The 22,590-nt window shown below is 31.0% G+C and overlaps 1 protein-coding gene across 2 annotated transcripts in view; it reads right to left on the bottom strand.

Annotated features, from left to right (window-relative positions):
- Window positions 1-22,590, bottom strand: part of LRBA (LPS responsive beige-like anchor protein) — a 730,800-nt gene that overhangs the window by 577,107 nt on the left and 131,103 nt on the right. For both annotated transcript variants that reach the window (XM_082728100.1, XM_082728101.1), the window contains exons 15-21: window positions 21,083-21,162; window positions 19,454-19,516; window positions 17,278-17,375; window positions 4,996-5,088; window positions 3,697-3,805; window positions 3,214-3,295; window positions 64-187 (exon numbers count right to left, since the gene is read on the bottom strand). In XM_082728100.1, coding sequence (XP_082584226.1) covers window positions 64-187; window positions 3,214-3,295; window positions 3,697-3,805; window positions 4,996-5,088; window positions 17,278-17,375; window positions 19,454-19,516; window positions 21,083-21,162 — 649 coding nt within the window. The remainder of the gene's footprint in view (window positions 1-63; window positions 188-3,213; window positions 3,296-3,696; window positions 3,806-4,995; window positions 5,089-17,277; window positions 17,376-19,453; window positions 19,517-21,082; window positions 21,163-22,590) is intronic.

Below are 22,590 nucleotides of genomic sequence, written 5' to 3'. Positions count from 1 at the left end.
AAAATGGTTTCACTCAAACCTGGACTTGAATAGTGCAAATAATTGCTTTCTGATCCCACTTACCTTCTGTTTTCTCTACTGTTATTAAAAAGTTTAATCATGTCAGAAAGAAAGGCTCTGCGAACTTCCATGCTCTCTGGACACTGGGGAGAATTTCGAAGTAGGGTTGCAATTACTTTTAGTATCTCTGTAAGATAATTCATAAATTAATAAAAACCAAAATATCACAAAAAATTAATGATGAAATATCATTAATATATTTCTCTAGTTTCCCTGACATAAATGAAAACATCCATTTTTGTTATTTAAAAAAAAAATCATCTGCAGAAAAGAGTAACAATACATTAACTAAAAGCATCCATAAAAAAGGGAATTTATATTTGTCATTACAAATGTATAAAAGTTGAATATTACATTAAATCAAATTAAATTAAAAGTGAATTAAATAATAGTAAAACTATTGACAACTCTCACTATCTCTGCCAAACAGTAAAGTTGATCTTGAAAAAAAAAAAAAAGCTATAATCAGAATCTCAGAAAAAACTCAGCTTCTTCAACAAAATTCCTGGTATGCATATAGCCTTTCTTTATCATGAAATTTAAAAGTTATCAAGATTTTCTTCCAGAAGTTCAAAACTAAAATTAGATTAAAAACTCAACAGAAATTAAAACCTATTCAACACCCCAAATAAATACAAATGAAACTGCTACTGTAATGGTCTTAAATATAACACTGTATAAATTTCTAATACTTAGCTTTAAGGAAAAAAAAATTCTTTAAAATATATACTTAAATACAGAACTTTAAAGAAACAAGAACAGCTATAACCCTAAATCTAAAGTTAAATAAGTTTTTACCCAATTACAATTCAGAACTTCTAAATTAGCCTTTTGCCAAGGTTCTTTGGTGATTCTGAAGCAATAAGTACAAAACAGTAAGTATGAAGCTACTTTATCAATAAATACAATGAAAGACATTTGGGGAGTAATTTCTGAATTCTTCTAATGACAAACTAAAAACTTCTCTACCTGAACAATGAAAACCATGATGACGATAATCATAATAATGGTAACGATGATGAGACTAAACACTAATTTCAAGAAATATGCTATTTTGAGCCACTGTTTTAAGAAAATACAGATATTAACCCATATACAGTGATTGGTAAATACTGTTATTATGCCCATTTTAGAGATAAGAAAAGTGAGAAACACAGAAATTAAATAATTTACCCAAAGTCACAGACAAGATAAAAAGCCAGGCAGCTTATGTTTTTAAACACCATACTCACTCTATGGTATGTCTTTTCTGAGACAGTGTATTACCTATATTATTCTATATGTATACTCTATAATTATATTCTAATATATTCTATTTAGTATATATTCTTAATTTAATATATCCTAAATATATTAATATTCTAAATATATTAATATATCATAAATATATTAATATTAATATATTAATATTCTAAAGATGTTATTAGTATACTGTAATATTATACATTCTAAATATTCTAAGTATATTCTAAATATTTAGATAATATAGTCTAATATTTCAATATACTTTAAAATTATTCTAAATATTCTTTATTTAGATATATTCCAAATATTCTAAATATATTTTAAAATTCCTACTTTAATAACCCATCTTCTCTATAATCACATAAAATATATTTTATATTTATATATATTCTATATAATATATTCTAAATATTGTATTATTATATAATTACATTATATATTATATATTATATATTAATATATAATTATATATTATATTTGATTTAATTATAATGTATTGTTATAAATTATAATTATATAATTATATTATAGAATATAATATATTCTAAAATCCTTTTATATTATAAATATATATATTTTAAATATATTCTAATTCTACATATTAGATAATATATTCTAAAATTCTTACTTCAATAAGTCATCTTCCCCATAATCACATAAAATATATTTTACATTTATATAAATACAGTCAAGGTTTTCTTTTTTTAACTCTCTAAAATAATGACATCAAGTCTCCCTGAAGGCTGAGGAAAATTAGGCTTCAGAAATGTGTTTTTAAAACTAGTACTAAAAGAGAGTACCACAAACACAATTCACCATCCAAAAGGTAATTAAATTTTAAAACTCTACAAACCAGTTATTTTAATGTCAATAATCTTAAAAAGATGAAAAATGTACACTTTGTATAAGTGCTTAAGAAATCTAAATATCAAAGAAAAGACTGTTAGACAAGACTAAGTTCATAAACAATAAAGAAAGCAGATATTTTTCAATTCCAAATGTGGTATTTTTTTTTTTAAGATTTTATTTATTTATTTGACAGAGAGAGATCACAAGTAGTCAGAGAGGCAGGCAGAGAGAGAGAAAGGAGGAAGCAGGCTCCCTGCCGAGCAGAGAGCCCGATGCGGGACTTGATCCCGGGACCCGAGATCATGACCTGAGCTGAAGGCAGCGGCTTAACCACTGAGCCACCCAGGTGCCCCCAAATGTGGTATTCTTAACTTGACAATAATTTGAGATGAAAGCTACATCCATGGTTCATGTAATTTGTCCTGACATCACTGAACAGTACAAAAAAACTTTATTGAAAATCTGAACATACATGAAATCAGTATCTTACACACACAATTCTTCAAAACCTCTATATAAACATTTCTATATAACCTAAGGTCAATTTGAATTTATACTCAACATTAACCAACGATAAAATTAGTATTATTTCATTGCCTATAATGAAATATTTTTGAACAGTATGTTTTCAACAATATCACCTTTGGGTTTTTCTCAGTGACTTTCTTTTTATTAGCCAAAAGTAGTTAAGAGTATTTTAAAAAGAGAGGAGAAATGAGTGAAGTACTGAAAGGATACAAACTTCCAGTCATAACGTGGGTAAGTTCTAGGGATCTAATGTACAATATGGTGACCATACTTAACAATACTGTATTGTATAATGGAAAGTTACTAAGAAAACAGATCTTAAACGTCCTCAGCACACATACACACAAAAAATTCTAACTTTGCAGTGATGGATGTGTTAACTAACCTTACTGTGTAATCATTTCATAACGTATAGATAAATCAGACATGAGGCTGTAAATCTTAAACTTATACAGTATTATATGTCAATTATATGCCATAAAGCTGGAGAAAACAAAAACAAACAAAAATAAAAGTAAATAAAATACATACGAGGATTTTGAATCTTTACTGAAGAATCAGGATCTGGATGCTGTTTGTGTATCACTTGAGTACAAATATGCTCTATAAGAATCTACAGAAGTAAAACAATAGATTATATTAGCATAATCACTGTACTACCATGGCTATTAATGAACTTTAAGTACAGTACTAATCAATATTAAGAATACAATACAATGCTATCATGGTAAATATCTTCTGCATTATATAAAATAAATAATTTCAAAATTATGACTCTTTTTACTTAATTACAAAACGAGACATCAAATAGTAAATACGATGGAAGAAATACTTAACAGAGATATAATTATGGATTAATAATTCATAATTAATAGATTTAAGATGCAGCCACATATTCATATAACTAATTTCAAAATTGTGTATCAAACCTAAATTATCTTATTTCATCAATTAAATTATACAGGCACACTCAAAATAAGAAATTAGTAAAATTAAATTCTATATATTTCCTACCTCAAACAAAACATTGTATGTGGTCATTGTGATTAAATTTGTCTGAAGCATGAGTCTTTCTGCTAGCAATGAAAATAATCCATGTCCAAGCATAACTTCAGCTTTTCTTCTGCAATTTCATAAAAAGAAATAACCAAATGCAGAATATGATTATCCACTATTTAGAATGCAAGTTGGATGAAGACAGAAAAATGTTTTTCACATCATCAACAAATTCTAACTCAATAACTCCAAATTTTCTTCAACCTAAAAATTCGTAAGGTCACAAAATCTTTAAGGAGAGAAATGCAAACTACAGGGTAAGCACAGCTACAGTTTAAAAAAAAAAAAAAATACAAGACTGGCTATGTTCACAGCACAGCAAAAATCTCCACGAAAATCTCCAGAGCAATTATTTATTAACTAGTTTCTACTCTCCATCAGCATTAAGCTGAGCTCTACTATGGATGATCATCTAAAACCCAATAAGTCATTAAGAAGAAAAACAATTTGGAGGAAAAGGTAGAAAAAAATGAAAGAGAATTAGAAAATGAATACTGTGAAGATAAATACACAAAAATCAAACTTCTAAGCAAAAATTTATGAACTAAAGTATCATAAACTTTAACTCTACCCTAGGATTCATCAATTTTTTTCTGCAAGTGGCTGGACAGTAAATACTGTAGCCTTTGTAGACCATATGGTTTCTGTAGCAACAACTCAACACTGCTGTTGTAATCTGAAAACAGCGACAGATAATAAGCAAATAAATGACTGTGGCTATGTTCCAACAAAACTTTATTTACAGGAAGCCAACTGGATCCACATAAAGACCACCCTTTGCCAACACTTCTCTATTGCCACACTTAGTTTTTATAATAAACCAACCCTGGTATAAGGAATAACAGGTAAGATATGAAAAGCTAAGAAAAAAAAAAGAAGTTTTAGTTTTGAATTATCTTTATAGCACAACATATTATGACAAACATGGTGAAGTTAAAATGTCAGATAAAGCAAATGATAATCAACCCACATGAGATGAAGTCTCCATCATTTCTAAAATTTCCTTTATACAAATGTATTCTTATAATGAACAAGAAACAAAAGGAAAATTTTAATTTTACATAAAACAAAGTGTATACTCCTGTTTCCACTTTGTTTTTAATACATAGAAATGGGATTATATTTATATAGATTTTATAAATAAAAATAAAAGAGGAACTAGAGAAATCACAGAACACAAATACTATTCCAAAGATTTATTAAAAAAAAAAGAAAGTAATATACCACAGCCCATTTTAGATTTAATTCTATACTCACTTTGGCGCCAGGTGCTTTAAAAAATAGCCCATTGCCTTGAGAGCTTGTACTCTGATTCCTTCACTTGTTGATGCCATAAGTTTATAGATGACACTGAAGCAATTAAAATTAAAAACAAACTGATAAGTATATTTTCCAAAACTAAAGTTTTAAAACATGTAGGTATATATGTGCATTTTAACATATTCATGATTATAAACTTACTTTCAACTAAGATGTTAAGTGAATATACATCCCTGACATTTAAAAACTTGCTTATCAACTATATGCTGTCTTCAAGAAACCCACCTTATATATGAAGACACATACAGATTAGAAGTAAATGAATGGAGAAAAATATAACATGCTAACACTAATCAAAAGAAAAGAACAGTTACATTAATTTCAGAGAAAGCAGACTTTAAAGTAAGGTATCAGAGATAAGAAGGGCACTGCTTATGATAAAGGGGGTCAATTCTCCACTAAGAAATAATAGTCTGTATGTAACATGTATGTACCTAACAATAGAATATGAAACAATATGGTATAAAAACTGATAGACCTACAAGGAGAAATAATAGATGAATACACTAACTCTACTTGGAGACTTTAAAATTCCTGTCAGAAACAGATCCACTAGGCAGAATCTCAGTAAGGACATAACTGAACCCAACAATACCATCAACTGACTGTCCTTAATTGACACCTATCGACTATGTCATTCAGTAAAAGCGGAATACACATTTTGCTTAAGTTAACACATAACATTCACCAAGCAGACCACATTCAAGGCTATAAAACATACCTAAACAAACGTAAAGATTAAAAATCATATATTGTTTGCTCCCAGACAACAATGGGATAAAACTAGAAATCAGTAATAAAAAGTAGCTCCAAAATTCCAAAATATTTGGATATTAAACAACACACTAAAAACACACCACCACACAGTAACACCACACTAAAAATAACATGCAGGTCAAAGAAGAAACTTTAAAAAAACATAAATATATATGAAACTAAATGAAAATACAACTTATAAAAATTAGTGAAATCCAGCAAAAGCAATGCTTACAAGGAAATTTAGAGCACTGAATGCATATACTAGACAAGGACTTAAGTCACTCATCATGCTTCCTAGGAAACTAAAAAAAGAAGAGAATATTCAATCCAAAGTAAGCAGAGGAAAATATAAATAAGTATTAGGGTGGAATACAACAAAAATGAAAATAGGAAATCAAGAGAAAATTAACATAACCAAAAGCTGCTTTGAAAAGAACCATAAAATAGATAAGCTTCTAGCCAGCCTAACTATAACGTAAACAGAGAACATCATTTACAACCTTCAGAAATGAAAGAGGGAACATCACTATAGATCCGGGGAACATAAAAAGGATAATGGAATACTATGAATAACTACGCCCACAAATTACATAACCTACATGAAATGGACCAATTCATTAAAAGAGACACTCTGCCAAAACTCACAAAAGAATAACTGATGATCCAGAAAGGTTTATAACTACTAAAGATAATGAATCAATAAATAATAACCTATCAAAACAGAAAATGTCAGACCCAGAGAGGTTTACTGGTGAATTTTACTGAAAATGTAAGGAAAAACTGTATCAGTTCTCTACAATTTCCTTCAGAGGATAGAAGCAAAAGGGATATCTTGTAACTCATTCTGTGAGCCAACATTATCTAAAGCCAAAGTAAAAGAATGAAAGACATTACAAGAAAACTACAGATCAAAATACCTCATTAACAAAGATGAAAAAAATCCTCAAGAAAATATTAACTGATTCAATGAAATAAATAAGTAAATAAATAAATATATGAAATTATATGCCATAACTAAGTGAAATTTATCCCAGGGATGCAAGGCTGGTTCACCATTTGCTAATCAATTAGTATAACCTATCATAAGATCAATTAAAGTATCCTCTAGATAAGAAAGTTACTGGTATCAGTAGATGCAGAAAAAACATTTGACATAATCTAACATCCACTCATGTTAAAAACTCTAAATAAACTAGGAATAGAGGGGGATTTTTTTCAAGTTCATAAGGACTACCCCCCCCAAAAAAACCTACAGCTAATGTATTTAATAGGGAGAAAGTCCAAGGATTCCCACTAAAATTAAGTACAAGGCAAGGATGTCCTCTCTACTACTCCCTTACAGCATTATAGTAGAAATTCTTGCTAATGCAGTGAGGAAAGAAAAGGAAATAAATGGTATACAGATTGTGAAGGTACACATAAAACTGTCTTTGTTCACAGGTGACATGATCAATGAAGAAAATCTAGAACCAACCAAAAAAATCCCGAATTAATAAGCGATTATACCAAGGCTGGAGAATACAGTTAAAATACAAAAGTCAACTCCTTTCCAATAATAATCAAGTGGAATAGGACATTAAAAACACAATACCATTTACAGTAGCACCCCCCCAATGTGTACAAGATCTACATGAGGAATACTATAAAACTGATGCATAAAACCAAAGAAGAGCTAAGTAAATGGAGAGTAAATCCATATTCATAAATAGGAAGACTCAATATTCTCAAGATCTCAGTTATTTCCAACTTTATCTATAGATTGAATACAATTCCAATCAAAATCCCAAAAAGTTATTTTATAGCTATCAAGAAACTATTCTCAAGTTTATATTGAGAGGCAAAAGCCCAGGACAGCCAACACAATTGCTGATGGAGAGGAGCAAAGTTGGAAAATCAATGCTACCTGATTTCAAGACATATTATAAAGGTAGAGAAATCAAAACAGTATGGTATTGGCAAAAGAATACATGAAAAAAATCAATAGAACAGAATAAAGCCTAAAAAGAGACCAACATAAATGTGGTCAACTTCTCATTGACCAAAGAAGGGCAAAAGCAGTACAACGGACAAAAGACATGCTTTCAACAAATGATGCTGGAACAAGTAGATATCCACATTCAAATTTTAGACATAAAAATAAACTACAACATGGACCAAAATGTAAAAGACAAAACTATAAAACTCCTAGGAGACAAGAAAAAACATAGATGGCCTTGGGTATGGTGATACAAGATACAAAACCAAAGACACAGTCCACAAAGAAATAATTGATAAACTGGACTTCATTAAAAATTAAAAACTTCTGCTCTGCAAAAAACTATATCAAGAGAATTAGGAGGCAAGACAGACTGGGAGAAAATATTTACAGAACACACATCTGATAAAGAACTGTTATGCATGGGATGCCGGGGTGGCTCAGTCGGTAAAGCATCTGCCTTCAGCTCAGGTCATGACCCCAGTTTCCTGGGATCGAGCCCCACATCAGGCTCCCTGCTCAGCAGGGTGTCTGCTTTTCCCTCTCCCTCTGCCTGCCACTCCCCTGCCTGTGCTACCTCTCTCTCACAATCTCTCTCTCCAGGTCAAATAAATAAATAAAATCTTAAAAAAATAGAAACAGTTATGCAAAATATACACAGAACTCTAAAAACTTCAAAAGTAAAAAATTTTTAAAAACCTATTTTTAAATGAGCCAAAGAAATTAACACACCCTTACCAAAGAAGATACATGGATGGAAAATAAGCATATGAAAAGATGCTCCACATTATATGTCATCAGAGAAATACAAATTAAAATGAGAATGAGATACCACCACATACCTATGACAATGGACAAAACCTAGAACACCAACAACACCAAATGCTGGTGAAAGAAAGTTTGAGAGTTTCAGTTTCAGAGTTTCTTACAAAACTAAACACACTTTTACCATAGAATCAGCAACTGTGCTCTTTGTTATTTACTCAAAGAAGCTGAAAACTTGTCCATACAAAAACCTGCACATGCATGTTTACAGCACCTTTATTCATGGCTGCCAAAATCTGCAAGCAACCAAGATGTCCTTTAATAAGTTAATGGATAAACTATGAACATCTAAACAATGGAATATTATTCAGCACTAAAAAATGAGCTACCAAGCCATGAAAAGACATGGTGGAATCTTAAATGCATATTACTAAGGAAAAGAAGCCAGTGTGAAAAGGCTGTATCTGCAAGATTCTAACACATGACATTCTGGAAAAGGGAAAACTATAGAATTAGTAAAAAGATCTGTAGGGGGCAGAGCTTGAGGGTGGGTGGAAAAGGGATGAACAAGCAGAGGATTTTTAGAGCAATGGAAGTACTCTATATAACAACCTGATGATGGATACATGCCATCATACAAGTGTCCAAATCCACAGAATGTACAATACCAAGAGTGAACGATAATGTGAACTATGGACTCTGGATGATTATCATGTGTAAATGTAGATTCATCAACTCTACGATTCTGGTGGGTATGCTGATAATCAAGGAGGGTATACATGTGTGGGGACAGGGGTTGTAATATGGGAAATGTCTATACCTCCCTCTAAATTTTGTAACATAAAACTCTTCCTTAAAAAAGCCTTTAAAATTTTTGCTTAAATCTCAATAGTTATTGTTCCTTTTAATGAAGACCAAAAAATGATAACAAGTTAAAATACTTAGAAAATAATGGTAGTTTATACTGTACTCATAAATGTATTTATGCAAACTATTTGGCATAAAACTGGTTCTGAGTCACTATTTTTCCTCTACCACAGGTTTAACAATGCCCTTTGGAAGCTACCACATTTATTTTAAAATCAGTACAAAGTAACCATTGCTTAATGCTAACACATATCTAAATCTGTGAATAATTCTTATCATTAAAAGCAAGAGAACAGGATAATGAATACTAATGACAATAGGTGATGAATGATAATCAAAAAATAATTAAAAAGCGAAAAGGTTAAAACATAAATGATATCTAAAGATAAATTTCAGGGGTGCCTAGGTGGCTCAGTGGGTTAAGCCTCTGCCTTCAGCTCAGGTCATGATCTCAGGGTCCGGGGATCGAGCCCCGCATCAGGCTCTCTGCTCAGCAGAGAGCCTGCTTCCCCCTCACTCTCTGCCTGCCTCTGCCTACTTGTGATCTCCCCATCAAATAAATAAATAAAATCTTTAAAAATAAAAAAGGATAAATTTCACATTCAATTCTCAAAATTTACATATTAATCTATTTTAATTTTTAAAACCATCTCCAAAGGCATTCCGCCAGAGACCACCGGTTTGAGTATAAACAAAGTATAGCAAAATTTGAGTATCATAAACAATTACGTAAATAATGTTCAATTTACTTCATTATATTGTTTTTTTCCTCATAAACACTTAGAAAAAAAATCAGAAATTTTTATGATTATTTTAAAAATACTAAGATTTTCTAGTATCCTCCTAGATAAAAATCTTAATGCTTAATAACTAAGTCTGAAAAAAATAATTATGAAAAAAAACTAAAGGCCTTGATCCTCTAGTGGCTGACAGAAGAGGAAATACATAAAAATAAGGTTGATTCCTGTTAAAATAGTAATTAAAATATCTAGGTCCATAATACATTGTAATCTTATAAAATGATATGTGAAACTAGTCATTTTTAATACAAATCATACTACCAAAACTGTAACATTTGATCATTAGTACAATACTGGTAAGTTTTTTTCCTTCGTGATTTAAATTTTGTAAAATAAAAATTAAATTGTCTGTAAAAGAAATATTAACATAACTTTAATACTGGTTTTAAAAACACAACACTCTAAGACATTTTAACATAGAATGACTTAATCTATGCTTGCTGTAGTTTAACTTAACAAATAATCTTTGGTTGAAATCACAATGATTTCACCAAAAGACGAACTCCAGATAGAACTAATTATTTTCAAAAAATGTTTTATTAACATGAAAAGACCGAAATGACTACAATTGGATCTATACACCTCATATTTGTGCTATCATAATTTTTAAGTGTTGAATATTTCTCACTAAAGCTGAATCCAATTAGTTTATCAACCAAACGTAACCACTAAATTCCATAAAACCAAGTGAGCATATTCCACTTTTTGACCAAAGTTGAGTCCCAATTTAACACAAAAAACATTTCTCATATTAGAGCAGAAAAATCCTGTACTGCTTCAATGACACATATATTTTTATAGCTATAAAAAATTTATAAATATATATACATTTCTCTATTAGAAATAGAAAAAAGTATATGAAAGATATTAGGAGTAATCTGTAAGAGGCACTATTAAAAATTGGGACATGTTTTCATATAATTTCATAGTCATTTTACTATGACTATACGTACAAAGAAAATTTATGGACATTCTAATATATATATATTTTTCTGAACTGAAAAATATTACGGCATGCATATTACAGCATTTGCAAATAAGAAAATATTCAGGTAATAGAAATACTAAAAAGAGACATTTGAAAAGTAACATTATTTCAATCAGTTCACAGACATGAAAATACATTATTTCAATCAGTTCACAGACATGAAAAGTAACATTATTTCAATCAGTTCAGTCTAAAGACATGATAAAAGCTTATTAGACTCCAAAAATTAAAAATTTAATACTTAAAATTTAAGCAAGATCCAGGGTGTGACTGATACTGCATCAGGAAACATAGTCAATTCTAAGAAAAATAAGTGCCCCAAGATATCGGAGATTATGTCTACATGATGTGATGGTGGAAAAGAGTTTATATTTATCAAGTACATGAGAAAATTTCTGTCATTTAATGGACACCAAATTGCCACTTAAAATCTGTAAAAGTTACTGACCTTTATGATACAGTTTGGTATTCCTATTTCCTGGCACCAGGAAAGACTATCCCCTCCTCAAAATTTCTCCATGTTTTTCAGTTTGAGCCTATGTTACACTCCACTTGACTTTCAGTTAGTATGAAAGTTTCACCAAATATATACTTGTGCTCTTTTCATGTTGGCCTTTAAAAATTATGGTAATAATTTTAGGTAGCAGTGTAACCATAAACAGATAATGAAATTATGCATTAATGTTCCATTTGGATTCTCTGTTTCTTTAACTCAAGAAAGAAATCAAGAAGGAAGAAAAACAGATGGAAAGCATGACAGAATGACAAGACAAGCAGACAGGCAGAAAAGGAGAAAGACCTAAAGAAAGAAAATTGACAGTTCAGAAAATCTCATACTGAATTTCTAGAGCCAAAAAAGATTTCCACAGATCTCCAATTAGATTTAAAAGAACTACCTACCCATCATTCTCAAGTTATTTTTATTCTATACACTATAAATATTCAATAAACCTCTTTATCCAGTGTTTTTTTAAAAAATGAGTGAATTATTCACATTTCCATATATTCATGCACGTTACAGATTTTTCATTTATTCACCATAAGTAAAAAACTGAAAAGGTACCAAAATTTAAAGCATACCATTAAAAAAAAAAACAGCAAGAATGACTTCCACTAATGCCAATGTGGAAGTCAGTATTTCCCTCCACAAAAAAAAAAAAAAGACAGAAATAAAATTAAACAAACTTTTCACATATAACCTTTAAATCAGCAACACAAAAAATTAAGAGGCATTTATTACTAAGACCTTAGTACACACTAAGTTAAGAAAATTAAGAATCCATGGCCTTGTTGATAGTGCTAATGCCCAAACAACCATCTCACCTGAGAGAGAAAGGGAAAGAAAACAGAGAAGAAATTAAAAAATAAATTAAAAACAAACTGAGAAATTAAAAAATAAATAAAAAACAAACTGAGAACCCAGATGCTGCATACCATGGAGTAAACAAATTCTGGACATTAGACAAGGCAATTATTATATGAAAAACCAATAACCCATGGAATACCCGGCTATCTCAGTCAGTAGATCATGAAACTCTTGATCTTAGGGTTGTGAGTTCAAACCCCAAGTTGAGTATAAAGATTATTTAAAAATGAAATCTTTTAAAAAAAGAAAACCAATAGGGCACCTGGACGGTACAGCTGTTAAGCCTCTGACTCGGTTTTAGCTCAGGTGGTGACCTTAGAGTCATGAGATCAAGCCCCACATCAGACTCAACTCAGTAAAGAGTCTGCTCAAGATTCTCTCCATCTGCTCATATACTCACTCGCTCTCTCTTTCTTGCGCTCTCTAATAAATAAATCTTTTAAAAAAAAAAAAACATACCAACAACCCACGGACAAACAAAACAGAAGTCAGACTTGCTATAATATTTATCTGAAATACTCCATTTTCAACCAAAATTAGTATGCAAGGAAATTAAAAGGTGTGACCCATAAATTTTTTAAGTCAATCAATAAAATGACTCAAGTTCTAAATGTCAGATTTTGCAAACACCTTAAAGACATGCAATAAATACGTTCAACTATTTTTTTTTTAATATTTATTTATTTGACAGAGATCACAAGAAGGCAGAGAGGCAGGCAGAGCTGGGAGGGAGCAGGCTCCCTGCTGAGCAGAGAGCTCAACGTGGGACTCAATGCCAGGACCATGAGAGCATGACCTGGGCCAAAGGCAGAGGCTTTAACCCACTGAGCCACCCAGGCACCCCCGTTCAACTAATTTTAAAATGGTATGTTCAAATAATTAAAAGAAAACAGAGTAACAGTAAGTAAACAATAAAGATTTAAAAGGACCACATTAAGATTCTAGAGTTAAAAAATGAACACGAAAAATGAAAAATTCACAAGAGGTACTCAACAGCAGATTCAGATGGCAAAAAACAAGAGTCTGTGAACTTCAACAGATCAACAGAAATTATCCAATCTGAAGAACACAGAGAAAATGATGTTACATAAACTAACAGACCTTTAGAAACCTGTGAGACATTGTAGTATTTCATCATAGGTATAATGCAAGAGCCAAAAAAAAAAAAAAAAGGGAAGAAGAAGCAGAATGCAGAAGAAAATCCTTCTGAAGAAACTGTAGGGGGAAATCTTCCAAAATTTAATGAAAAAAAAAAAACAAAACATTAATTTGTGGATCCAAGAATTCAATAAATCACAAAATGATAAAAACAAAGAGAATCACAACTAAATAAAATATACCCAAAATCCAAAGACAAAAAAAAAAAAAAAGTTAAAAGTATCAAGAGAAACATGACTCAACATACAGAAAACAACATTAATACAAGGCTGACATTTCAGCACAAAGAGCAGTAACCAAAAGTCAATTAAACCACAGTCAAAGTGCAAACAGAAAGAAAACTGTTAAAATTTTATATCCTGTATAATTATTATCCAAAAATCAAGAGAAGTAAAAGTATTCTCAGATGAACAGACTGGGAAAATTCATTGCTAACATACATGTCTTGTAAGAAATAATAAAGTTCACCAAGAAGAAAGGATATAAAGTATTATAAAACCATTAAACAGAAAATATTTTTTAGAAAAGAAAACTAGGGGCGCCTTGGTGGCTCAGTCAGTTAAGCAACCAACTCTTGATTCCAGTTCAGGTAATGATCTCAGTGTTGAGCAACCGAGCCCACATGGGCTCCCTGCTCAGCAGGGAGTCTGCTTAAGGATTCTCTCTCTCCCTCTCTCCTTCTACCCCTCCCCTACCCCACTCATGCACACATGCTCACTCGCTCTCTTAAGCTCTCTCTTTAAAACAAATAAGTCTCTTAAAAAAGGGGGGGTGGGTGCGGAAAGAAACTGAACAATCAACAGGGAGTTCTGGTTCAACCAAGATGTCCTAAAGCTAGTAACAGCCTGTCCTACATATTAGACCTTAAAACAATGGGAAAAAATACAAAAAGCATTTTTGTTAAGTACTCTGAAGACCAAACAAAAGCAGATGCACTGGTGATAAAATCTGGAGAATTGTCCATGATAGAGTGAAGAGTCTCAATTTTTATTTTCTCTTATAAATCTGACCCAAATGTGAGCCTTTATCTCAGAGGTGGATGTTAGAAGCTCAGATGGCTGATACTCTGACAAAAACTGTCCTTTGGTTAGAGGAACTAAGAAAATGGGTTCGTACAGGTGGCGGGGGGTGGGGGAGTGGTCCTGAATAGGAGCAAACAGGAGAGAAAGATCCTCAAAATCTTTGTAAAAACCCACAAGAGTCCTAAACTGACCCAGGAGATGCACTTGTGTCCAGGCAGACATGGACCAGAACAGAGAAATTTTTCTAAATTGAAAAAAAATTTGAATTATCATTCAATTCTCTACCTAATCCCTGAGTGAATTACATACAAGAGAGACACAAAGCAGGACAAGGGAGATTTTTACAATAAATGACATCTGGAACCATTACCCACAAAGGATAGGTAGAACTTGCAGTCTGAACATTCTTATTAAAATAAAACAAACAAAATGTCATGGTTAATTAGAGGATTTTAACAAAACCCACAGTTTATAAAAGATATCATTCACAATGTCTAGGATACATTAAAAAATTACTCAACATACAAAGGACCAAGAAAATAGAACCATTTCTCATAGGAAGAAACACTGAACAAATGCTGATGAGATGGGTAAACTGCTGTAATTATCACACAAAAATATTAAAGGTGCTATTATAAATGTGCTCTGGAAGGTTAAAGTAAACACAGTCTAACAGAATTAGAAAATAGGGCTCTCAACAAAAAAAAAGTGTAAAATTAACCATCTTAAAATTATACAACTGAAATGTACAAATTTAAAGTATTTTTGAGATGAGCTTAATATCAAAAAGAAAAAAGCAAACAAAAAGTCTATAAAGTTGAAGATGAAGTTTATCACATATAGAAAGCTTAGAAGTTTGCTATATTGCTATCAATAGACAGTATCTAACCTAAGAACAAAGGAAAAAGATTGAAATAAACTAAAAAGAGGCTCAGGGATGTGTACATCAAAAGCCCTAATATTCAAGTCACTAGAGACCCAAAGTAAAGGGAGGAAAGACATAACTGAAGCAAAAAATGGGAAAATAAGGGCCCAAAACTTTGCAAAATTGGTGATAATCACAAAGAAAAGTACAATGGAAGTGGGGGGGGCTAAAGAATATGTCTTGAAAGCAAGTACAAAAATGTAGTACATTTTATTTAGCAAATAAAGATTAGAAACCAGGGGTACCAGGGAAAAATGAAAAAATATTTTGAAATACTAAAAGAAAAAAGTAGAATTCTACACAGAATTCTATATGCAGAAAAAATACCCTTGAATGATGAAGACCAGATAAAATTATATTCAGAAGGGAGCCCAGGTGGTCCAATCAGTTGAGTGTCTTGGTTTCAGCTCAGGTTCATGAGATGGAGCCCTGCTTTGGGTTTCGCACTCAGCAGGGAGTCTGCATAAGATTCTGTCTCTCTGTCTCTCTCTCTCTCTCTCTCTCTCTCTCTCTGTCTTTGCCCTTCCCCCCATTTGCACTCTCTAAAATAAATAAATAAATCTTTTTAAAAATTATATTCAGGAATAATTTAAAAATTTGTTTCCAAGAAAACCGCCCAATAAGAAATGTAAATAGAGTTCCTCCAGAATGGGAACAAAGAATAAAAGAAATTGTAAACATCTGGTAAAAAGTAAACAGGGATTTTTCTTCTGTAAATTCTTAAAATACATACAACAAGGTAACTAAAAACTGTATCATTGTCTAGAGAGACTTGTGATACATTAGAGGTAGTAACAAAAAATGGTGGTTAAAGAGATAAATAGTTGAAATGGTTCTATATTTGAAGAGGTAAAATATTAAAGTAGACTGTGAAATCTTGTGCAACTACTAAAAAAAAAACAAGCAGAAATAGATACAAAATCAAACAAATTAATTTTTAAAGAATACTAATGGAATTCAAATACAAGGAACAGTGGAAAAAAAAAACTGAGGACAAAAATACAGAGGTAAATAAATAATAAAATGCTAGGTGATAATAAAGCCTTAACTGTAGTTACATTAAAAGTAAACAGTCTAAACACATTGAGAAGACTTGGTTTCTCAGAGTATGTTTCAAAAAAAAAAAAAAAACTGTAAGAAAACAAATTTCTGTTGTTTAAGCAACCCAGTCTAGATATTTTGTTATGGAAGCCCAAGTAGACTAATACAATGATGATTGGGATTAGGGATGAAGGTAGCAATATTTAAGAGAGCAGTGGGATCTCTTCTTGCAGTGCAAATTAGTTACTACTGTTCTAGGACCTAAAGATAACTCTGCTAAAGAATTCAGTTCTATAATAGCTATATAACAGCACTAACCATACAAAATACTAACCTGATTTGCCTGATCTGTCTTCACAAATTAAACAGTAACACAACCTCTATAATTTAAGACTTCTTTAAAAAACATAACACATGAAATAAGTGGGTCTTATATCTTAATTCATTTATAATAGATGATCCAGTAGTACTTTCCATACTTAAGAATCATCTATCACTTCCAAAGTAAACTCTTCGATTTAATATTTTTAAATCCCTGATATACAACTCTTACCGTAATCCATTCCTTTGGTCAAAAGCAGGAATCATAGAGTTAGGGTGTTCTGACATTAATGCAACAAGCAGTTGTAGGACATCCATTAGATTGTCATCCTAAAATCAAAATAGAAATTATTTTAAATAAGGAAAAATCTTTTTGAACACTGAATACTTCCAAAATGAAAAAAATTGTAACTTAAAATAATGGACATATAAGCAATATACACCTGCTTTTAATAAGATCGTTCTTTACACATATATATTCATCTTCTAACTCAAAATACACGTCATCAAATGTGTCAAATGTCATAATCAAAGAAATGCAACCCTTATAGTATACAGTATCGAGATTTCCTAAAACATATTCTCCAGATATACTACACATAACAGGTTTTTTTAGACAATGATTATATATTAAGAAATTGAGGAAAGGGGAAACTAAGTTATTTTCTTTTTTTATAGCAAAACATACCAGAGCCTTTAATAAGGTAATCAATGTCAGCAATCTGACAGCAGTGTATGCTTTATACACTGACCTTCTCAAGAAACTAGTTACAACAGTAAGCTTTTGAGGAAATAATGGAATAGTTTTCATATATTATACCTATTGACAGTATTAAAAAAAAAAAGATGATCAGTGTTTACTGAGGCAACATACTATTGTATATAGTATAACTTGAAAATTCTGACAGAACAGCAAAGAAGTATATGTGAGTTCTGAAATCCGAAACAATTCCAAGAAAATCCTACACAGCCTTGGTTGAATATTCCAGTATATATGCATATTTAGAACCAATGTGGCAATACTGACCCAAAAAAAGGACAAGGGAAGCAGCTATCAAGAGCTAGTTATCTCTGTTGCCCTGTGTATAAAAGTTTTTGTTCACTGCTTTGGACTATAGCTATTTGAACATCTAATTTTCAGTAAACTGAGCAGATAATCTAGAGCTAGAGCACGGAGGCTTGGGAAAAGTGTTATTTGAAAGACCTAAAAGATTTCTGAATTAACAGACTAAGAGAATAAAGAAGATCACCATGATTTCTAGTTTCTCCTTTATAAAGTACTTCAGTCCCTTAGGGAGTTAGAGTTAATAAAAAACAAAATCATACACAACATTACTATGAAATTCAGTTGAAAAATCTTCAACTATTACACTGGGTAAAGAAAATCCACAAATAAAATATCCTAATCAAGAGAAAAAAGCAAGCATAATCATTAATGTTTGGGTCAAATATGATCCAGTCAGGAAATTTAATCCACTTTTCCATATCAAGAGCGACAGGTCAAAACAATATCTCCCATTTACTCATGATTTAAAAAGACATTATTTTACACCATAACAGATATTTATTAAAACATAAGATATGAACTATAAAACAGAAATGTAAATATCATTTGAAATACTGTGCTTTACATGAAATTACATCATTTCTAAATTTTACTTATTTAACAAATACTTAATCCAATTATTTAATTAGATTAAATCAGAGTATATAACATTTTCCCAGGGCAAAATAATAAAGGAAAAACCCAAAACATTTCAACTTATTTTTCAACCTCCTTTGCAACCACGTAATTACAAATCCCATTATAAATAAGTTGACTTACCAGTATTTGAACATGCAAAATCAGTTAGAAGATTGTTATGAATTTTAAAAATCTAAACATTTTTAGTCATTTTCATAACCTATTTTTCCACATGTTACACTGGTTCCTAGAGATACAATGAAGGTATTCTTTGACATACTTTTTTTTTTTTAAAGATTTTATTTATTTGACAGACAGAGATCACAAGTAGGCACAGAGGCAGGCAGAGAGAGAGGAAGGGAAGCAGGCTCCCTGCTGAGCAGAGAGCCGAATCAATCTCAGGACTCTGGGATCATGACCTGAGCCGAAGGCAGAGGCTTTAACCCACTGAGCCACCCAGGTGCCCTTTGACATACTTTCTTATTAGTTCAATGACATCTAATTTCAAAACTTTTTAAAACTTTTCATGATTATTTTCAGAGCCATCCTGTGGTAATAAAGAGTATTTAAATGACAGTTGCTAAGACTTAGGTCCTAGGTCCTAAGTATATTTACTCTCCATTATAGTTACATTAATGAAAGATCACTTAAACGTTTTTACTTTAAAAAGACCATAATGCAGCTTCAAAAAACAAAATCCCAAAATATAAATTTCAAATGTTACCTCATGTATAGTGAGGAGGTAATTAAGAATGGCCTGCAGTTCATCTTCCTTTACTCCAGAATCCTTTAAAAACATAATATAAGTGTCTTAAGTATCTTATACATGCATTTTAAAAAGATTTTTTAGAAGGTGAATAATACACCTAACATTTGTCAACCTGGTCAATTGCTATAAATATACAAAGATATTAAATATAGAATCTAAATTTAAAACATGAATTAGGGGAAACACCAAAGATCTGCTATATTCAAGACTGTGTAGAAGTCAAAGATATGTTATCAAGTATCCTGTTTTCAGAATCATATATGACAGGCTATCTAATAAAGCTATAGAGTCCCAAAGTAAGCAAACCAATAGTTCAAGATGAAAGAGTACTATTCACAACTATCACTCCACTAAATATAGAAGACAACTTTTCTATTTCTTTTTTCTGTTAAATTTGAAGAGTAAAAGAACAGCTTCTAAAATTACCAGTTAAAATGTGTAAGTCTGTTGATTCACAGACCTGTACCCCGGGGCAAATAATACATTATATGTTAATAAAATAAATAAATAAATAAATGTCAGGCTCTAAAAACTGAGTAGTATTGTTCCTTGAAGAAAACGTTGCACTTTTAACTATGAACTCAGTATGTAAATGTTTAACCTGTCCTACCAATTTATCAATGATAAAACAAAGCTGAAATGAGAAAAGAGCAATAAGAGAGATCAGAGAGGGAGACAAACCATCAGACTGTGGACTCAGAAAAAAACTAAGGGCTCTGGAGGGGAGTGGGGTGGGTGGTCGGGTAAGCCTGGTGGTGGGTATTAGGGAGGGTATATATTGCATGGAGCACTGGATGTGGTGCATAAACAATGAATATTGGAACACTGGAAAAGAAATAAAATCAAATTTATAAAAAAAAAAGAATTAGGAAACAAAATCACAGAAAAAATTAAACACAAAAATCAAGCAATAAGATTTTTGAAAATAGAAATAAGGAATTTGAGTCTAAAAGATATACTAAAAGTTTGACCCACTTAACGTAATATTAAATTCTAAAAAATAAGAAAATGACATAGGAAAATAATAAAATATTGGTAAAAATACATTTATACATTGTTCTCTAATAAAATCAAAATACCCTTCTTAAAAATAATAAATTTTACTTTACCTACAACACAATAAGAATCAGACAAATGTGATAATTTCTAAAGGCTGATGCATCTTTCTGGTACCTTTATTTATGGAAATTTTTTCTCAAAATCTGAATGTCAAGTACAAGAGACCCACTAAAAATGTTACCTCCTTGAAGAGTTTTATTGACTACCCTATCACTACTGCCATGGATAATATCTAGTACTTAACAGAAACTCAGTAAATATTTACTGAATGAAAGAATGAACCCATTGAACCCCTAGAGAAATTCATATAACATATATTACAATTATCAATCTCCAATTCTGCTATAATTTACATCCATATGTGTGCAAAAAAGAACAAAAAAACATAGAATCAAGTCTCTTTCAGAGTATTTTCCAAAGTGTAATACTAATAACCCAACAAAGAGTAAACAAAGACTTAACAACAAAAATTTATGTGAAATTTTAAGTTAAAATACAGAACATGCTAAAGAAGTATAAACTCACCTTCATCACTAACTGCTTAATGAACATCAACAAGAATGCTCGTAGAGAAAGTATTTCTTTTTGATTAGGTCGTGGTCCATCTTTGAAAAAATAATATGTACACATACTTAGTGTTTCAAAGACCTCAAAGCAAAGTATAAAACTGTCTTCCCTAAGAGTTTTTTCTATATATTTATGAGAAACATAAAATGAGTCACCTAAAGAGACATGTGCCTCAACATTATTGTTTAGAATTGAAAGGAAGATAAAGAGTTTCCCAGGAGAACAAAAACTAAAGGAGTTCATTATCACTAGACATGCTTTACAAGAAATATTAAAGGGAATTCTTTAAGCAGAAGAAAAAGGCTTTAACTAGAAATAAGAAAATACAGGAAAGAAAAAAAAATCACACTGGCAAAGGCAATGTAAAGGTAGAGGTAACTGCCTTTACAGTAAAGGTAGGGGGATCACTCATTTCAAAACTGAGTATATAAAGACTGAAAGACAAAAGTAGTAAAATCAACTATAGCTACAATAATTAGTTAAGGAACACACTAAATAAAAAGTTTAAAATATGATACCAAAAACATAAAACATTGGGAGATGAGAGTAAAAATGTAGTACTTTTAGAATGCATTTGAACCTAAGGAATCACCAACTTACAATGGGCTTCTATATATGTAAGTTGTTAGATATGAAGCTCATGGTAACTACAAACACAAAAAAATAAAAAGGAATCCAAACAGAACATTAAACAAAATCATCAAATCACAAGGAAAGAGAGCAAGGAAAGAAGAAAGGAATAGAGAAGAACTTGAAAAACAACAGAAGACAATGAACAAAATAGTAATACGTATGTACCTATCAGTAAAAACTTTCAAACTTAAAAAAAAAAAAAATCCTCTATATGCTGCCAACAGGAGACTCACTCTCTAAAGACACACAAAGACTAAAAGTGAAGTAACAGGAAAAGATACACCATGCAAAAGGAAATAAAAAGAAAACTGGCCTGGCAATACTTTTATCAGACAAAGGAGACTTTTTAAAAAGCTGTAAGAGACAAAATGCATTACATAATGATAAAGGGATTAAACCAACAAGAAGATATAACACTTATAAATATTTAATAAAATGAATTATATTACTAGACAAAAACAAGAATCTGACAGTAATACAGTAACAGTAGGGGATTTTACCACACCCCTTACTTACATCAATCAATAGATAGATCATCCAGACAGAAAATGAGTAAGAAAATGCTGGCCTTAAATAACACAATGGAACAAATATACCAAACAGATATATACAGAATAGTCCCACCAAAAACATGTGCGTCCCTACCTTCTCAAGCACATGAAACATTCTTCTACAATAATAGCATGACAGACCACAAAATAAGTCTCAATAAATTTAAGAAAACCAAAATCATATGAAGTGTCTTTTCCATCCATAATGAAACTAGAAATCAATTACAAGAATAAAAGTGGGAAAAACACAAATGCAGAGACCAGAAAACATGTTCTTAAAAA

Source organism: Mustela nivalis (genome assembly GCF_964662115.1).
Source record: "Mustela nivalis genome assembly, chromosome: 4".
Classification (NCBI taxonomy): Eukaryota; Metazoa; Chordata; class Mammalia; order Carnivora; family Mustelidae; genus Mustela; species Mustela nivalis.
Note: the sequence above shows the minus strand (reverse complement) of the source record. Positions and strands in the feature narration are given on the sequence as shown.